Below are 5,040 nucleotides of genomic sequence, written 5' to 3'. Positions count from 1 at the left end.
CCGTTTTATAATAAGTTATTCAGTATTCTTCAAGAATCGAAAGTCCAACAATTTATGTAGCAATCCTGGACTTCCCAACAGCTGTTGGCATTAACTAGTGTTTATCTCCAGGTTTATTTGGTTTTCCAGTTCTCTGTGTAAGGCAAAGTAGAAGCAAAGAGCAGGCAATGATTATGAATTGCTTATGAAGAGAATACTTGTATTCAATCAACTATGGATATCAGTATTTCTGAACTTTCATAACTGAGTTTGATTGGTACAGCAGCTTGTCTTTAATAGAGCGAGTCGATATTTGATTTAGAAGTCTTACATCAGGTGGTGTGTTGGCCTTCACAGCTGAATGGATCATGGGTCACACCACAGAACTGTCACTTTATAAATGAACAGTCAACTCTCTCCATCCAACACAGTGCTGGCTGGAATGCCCAGCGGCGATTTTAGCATGTAAATCTTGCTGGGGCAAAGAAAATGATATGTGGGTTGCGTGCCAGCAAAGCCACAACACAACACTAAACAATACATTAATTCCACTATAACAAACTGTTAGGGCCTACATAAAGCTGTGCCAACAGCAGAGTCCCAACAGCAGTCCCAACACCTTACCACTGCTACACCTGGCTATCAGCGGAGCCTTGTCTAGCAGCGAAACAGTTCATTAATAATCTTCATTTACTACCTTTTAAAAAAACATAGCTGATATGGATGACTTGCTTAAACAAATGTGGTTTCTACTGGGAGAACACTAAGAACGGCTCATGTTCTGAATTCTGTCGCCGTACATTTCAAAAGTGCTGAACAAATAGTTACATTGACTACGTCCGTCCTAGTTCGCTCATGAATGTCTTAAGCGAAATTAAGGATAGCTTCTTATCCGCTTGTCTTGCCCTTATGTCATAGTTTGTACATCTCAATTGTCAGTACAGAGGCTTGTGAAAGTATTCATCCCCCTTGGCATTTTTCCTATTTTGTTGCCTTACAACCTGGAATTAAAATGTATTTTTGGGGGGTTTGTATCATTTGATTTACACAACATGCCTACCACTTTGAAGATGCAAAATATTGTTTATTGTGAAACAAACAAGAGATAAGACAAAAAAAATGAAAACTTGAGCGTGCATAACTATTCAACCCCCCAAAGTCAATACTTTGTAGAGCCACCTTTTGCAACAATTACAGCTGCTAGTCACTTGGGGTAGGTCTCTATAAGCTTGGCACATCTAGCCACTGGGATTTTTGGCCATTCTTCAAGGCAGAACTGCTCCAGCTCCTTCAAGTTGGATGGGTTCCGCTTGTGTACAGCAATCTTTAAGTCATACCACAGATTCTCAATTGGATTGAGGTCTGGGCTTTGACTAGGCAATTCCAAGGCATTTAAATGTTTCCCCTTAAACCACTCGAGTGTTGCTTTAGCAGTATGCTTAGGGTCATTGTCCTGCTGGGAAGTGAACCTCCGTCCCAGTCTCAAATCTCTGGAAGATTGAAACAGGTTTCCCTCAAGAATTTCCCTGCGTTTAGTGCCATCCATCATTCCTTCAATTCTGACCAGTTTCCCAGTCCCTGCCGATGAAAAACATCCCCACAGCATGATGCTGCCACCACCATGCTTCACTGTGGGGATGGGGTTCTCGGGGTGATGAGAGGTGTTGGGTTTGCGCCAGACATAGCGTTTTCCTTGATGGACAAAAATATCAATTTTAGTCTCATCTGACCAGAGTACCTTCTTCCATATGTTTGGGGAGTCCACATGCCTTTTGGCGAATGCCATATAAGCTRTGTTTTTTAAAGGCAGTAAATGAGGCTGAATGAACTGTTTTGCTGCCAGACAAGGCTCCGCTGATAGCCAGGTGTAGCAGTGGTATAGTGCAATTAATGTATTGTTTAGTGTAGTCTTGTGTAGTGACTTTACTGGCTTTACTGGCCTTTAAATGAACCTGAAATCAATGTTTTATTCAGATTAATTTCTTGTTTATATATTTGAGCATGGGAAGTGTTCATGTTAATTTAATAAATAAACTGAACACTGAAATAACAAAAACATCAAAGAGATTAAACGAAATGAAACAGTCCTGTCTGGTGCAGACACAAAACAGAAAACAACTACCCACAACACACAGGTGGAAGAAGGCTACCTAAGTATGGTTCTCAGAGACAACGATAGACAGCTGCCTCTGAGAACCACACCCGGCCAAACACATAGAACTAGACAACATAGAACAAAACATAGAATGCCCACCCCAACTCACGCCCTGACCAAACCAAAATAGAGACATAAAAAGGATCTCAAAGGTCAGGGCGTGACAGCATCACACATGATGTGAGATATATCTTGATTGATTGGGCCAGTTACTTTACTTTATTAAATGTAGCTTTAAAGGACTGTGCACATGAATCAACATTACTGTAAACATGTTAGTGTTAGCCAGCCAGTTAATTCTCATCTGTAGTTCCTGGGCAGATTATTAACATTAATTAAAATGACAATACAGACAGACAATGAGCACATGCAGAGCAGCACAGAATACAACAGGACAAGGAAACATATGACAACCAACCCTTAGCAGGCAGACAGACAAAAAGCAACCAAACAATACAACAGAAACATAAGGTATACAAAGCTCTCAAGCTATTTGGGAAAGAGTTCAGTTAATAGTTAGCTATTTCAAAGCCCTTTCTCCCCTACAATGTTGCATCATGGGTGCAGGGGTTCCCAAATCAAAGTTCATGAAAGTGTATATATAAGTTGAGATTCAGGTTAGAGTTACTCACTTCACAGTGGAGACACTCAAACAGGTAACATGTAATTACCTCAGCATTACAGTACTAGAACATAAAATAATAACTCTGAATCTGAAGAGTGTTGTCTCTGGTTAATGCTGTATTGTATCTGTAGATATCTGAGGACAAAAAACAACTTATCAGTCACACTGAAGGCCATTGAAGCCAGTTGCCAGAGGTAAGTGCTTTCTCTCTCTCAAGTAAAATCTAGACATTTTWAAAAAACCAAATTAGGATTCCAATTATATAATGTAATTTATGTTTGCATAACTTATACAAAATGGCTTTGGAGTATGAGGACTCTACTTACTCTAACTTCAAATATTTGACAAGCGTTGACAATTTATTTTTCCTTGTTTGACATAAAATACTGTAAAATCACCAGGAAATCATCTAAAAGTAATTTAAATGTATGACACCTGTTCATAAGTATTCCCACGCATAAATAGAGGCATATGTGATCGTATGACAATGTAATCAAGGTCTGAAATTATTCTGTTCTTCTCAAAATACTATATCTGTTTGGGAATCTTGCTGTCAATTTGCAGGGAACAAATTATTTATTTTCCAGTCCCCTGACCATCTGAAAAATCGGACCATGGCTGAATGTAATTGGGGACCCCTGGTTTATGGTCTACACTGGTACAGTAATTAATAGTAATAAACTAGTAATAGTCTAACTTACCCCTCCTGTTTCTCCATTTAGTTGATGCCATGGGGTTCCTGAGGGCTTTCCTGTTCCTGGTGTTGATGTGTGTCACAGTGATGGTACACGGTCAACCGGCCGACATTAGCCGTAGTTATACACACTTCCTCCGACAGCACGTCAAGGAGGATATGACAATACAGAAGTGTCAGGGTGTGATGGGCTACTTGGAGTTGACTGAGTCTGATAGCAAAAATTGCAAAGTAAAAAACACATTCATTAAAGCGAACTCGAATCAGGTCAGGGCCATTTGTACTGGCGGTGGCACACCTATTGGCAACAGTCGGTTTGAAAGCAATAATCGCTTCCCTGTAGTCATATGTAAACACAAGTGTAAAAAGAAAACGCTATGTCAACACACTCATCCCCGATGTGAATATGAGGGTTCTTCGTCCACCAGGAAAGTTGTCATTACTTGTGAAGGAGAATGGCCAGTGCACTATGGCGACGATATTCTTATTGTCTAATTTAGCTGATTGCTATGAACTGGTTCTCTGAAATAACTAATAATATGCCTAATTTGACACCTGAATTACTGTATCCTGTTTTGTTTTTCACCATGACGACAACACATTACTGGGGATTTTGGACCAATCTTCCTAGTTTTATTAGTTGATTAGTGTCCATTGATCTGGAAACATTTAATTATCTGAAAGAATGACCAAAGTAAATCTCAGGGTTTGATTAAATTTCAGTCCATTTTAGTCTTTGAAGGGGGCATACATGATCGTTGGATATTTATGTCAAGGCTTGCTTAATTTATAGGCCATAGTCCCATATTACAGTAATGCTTAACTAGACAGTAAACAAATGTAGCTAATTTCCAAACAAAAGAACAGAAGTGTTACCATAACCTTTGAACTCTTGTTTTCTACTACGAACTGAAATAAAATTCCAGATTATGTTTAAGTTTGTTTGATATAGATTTTTCACCAAATATCCTAATACTTTGATATGACAATTTTTATCAACCAAAAACAGCTTGAAATACTGTATAGAGAATTGCAAACAAGATGTCTCACAACTTGGTTTCATAAAGTTAGAAATGTCACATGCATACCATAAAACATTGTTAAAATGTTTTAGCCAAACATTATATTCAACCAGAGGAAATCCCATTGTTTACATATAGATTTCAATAGGCTTTGTGTGTGGTGCTCCCACATAAAGCGGTTGCTTAATTTTCATGTGTATTTCTGCTGTCATTCCAGGTTCAAGTTCGACATGACTAAATTAGCTGAAGTTGGCTAGCTATAGCTATCAAGTTACAAAATGTTATCCAGACTCTATAGCAAGCATTTTATTTAGAAAGGACGACCAGTCCTTTCGCAACTAAGGAAAAATAATACGACTGGGGGTGCGTTCGTAAATTCAGAGTGTTGTCAGATTGTCCTTTCGTAAATTCAGAGCGGATCGCTCTCGGAGAGTTCAGAGCGCTCACTGACTCTCTGGCTGAGGAGTAGGGTTGATATGAGCGTTCTGACAGTCAAGCACCCAAGCTAACTGGCTAAAGTTGGCTAGCTTGCTAGGTACTTCCAGACACAACTGGTTAGAACTGG

The 5,040-nt window shown here is 39.2% G+C and overlaps 1 protein-coding gene across 1 annotated transcript; it reads left to right on the top strand.

Moving 5' to 3' along the window:
• Positions 1 to 2,716: 2,716 nt before the first annotated feature.
• Positions 2,717 to 4,390, top strand: LOC111965928 (ribonuclease-like 3). Its single transcript, XM_023990356.3, has 3 exons — positions 2,717 to 2,790; positions 2,891 to 2,953; positions 3,482 to 4,390. The coding sequence occupies exon 3, from the start codon at positions 3,490 to 3,492 to the stop codon at positions 3,946 to 3,948; it is 459 nt and encodes a 152-aa protein (XP_023846124.1). The 5' UTR covers positions 2,717 to 2,790; positions 2,891 to 2,953; positions 3,482 to 3,489; the 3' UTR covers positions 3,949 to 4,390.
• The last annotated feature ends 650 nt before the right edge of the window (positions 4,391 to 5,040 follow it).

This window comes from Salvelinus sp. IW2-2015, linkage group LG6.2, assembly GCF_002910315.2.
Source record: "Salvelinus sp. IW2-2015 linkage group LG6.2, ASM291031v2, whole genome shotgun sequence".
NCBI classification, from domain to species: Eukaryota; Metazoa; Chordata; class Actinopteri; order Salmoniformes; family Salmonidae; genus Salvelinus; species Salvelinus sp. IW2-2015.
The sequence above is the reverse complement of the archived record's forward strand: the minus strand, read 5'-3'. Positions and strand labels throughout refer to the sequence as shown.

Excerpts from the sequence above, each read along its gene's own strand:
- LOC111965928 (XM_023990356.3), top strand. The coding sequence starts at position 3,490 with ATGGGGTTCCTGAGGGCTTTCCTGTTCCTGGTGTTGATGTGTGTCACA.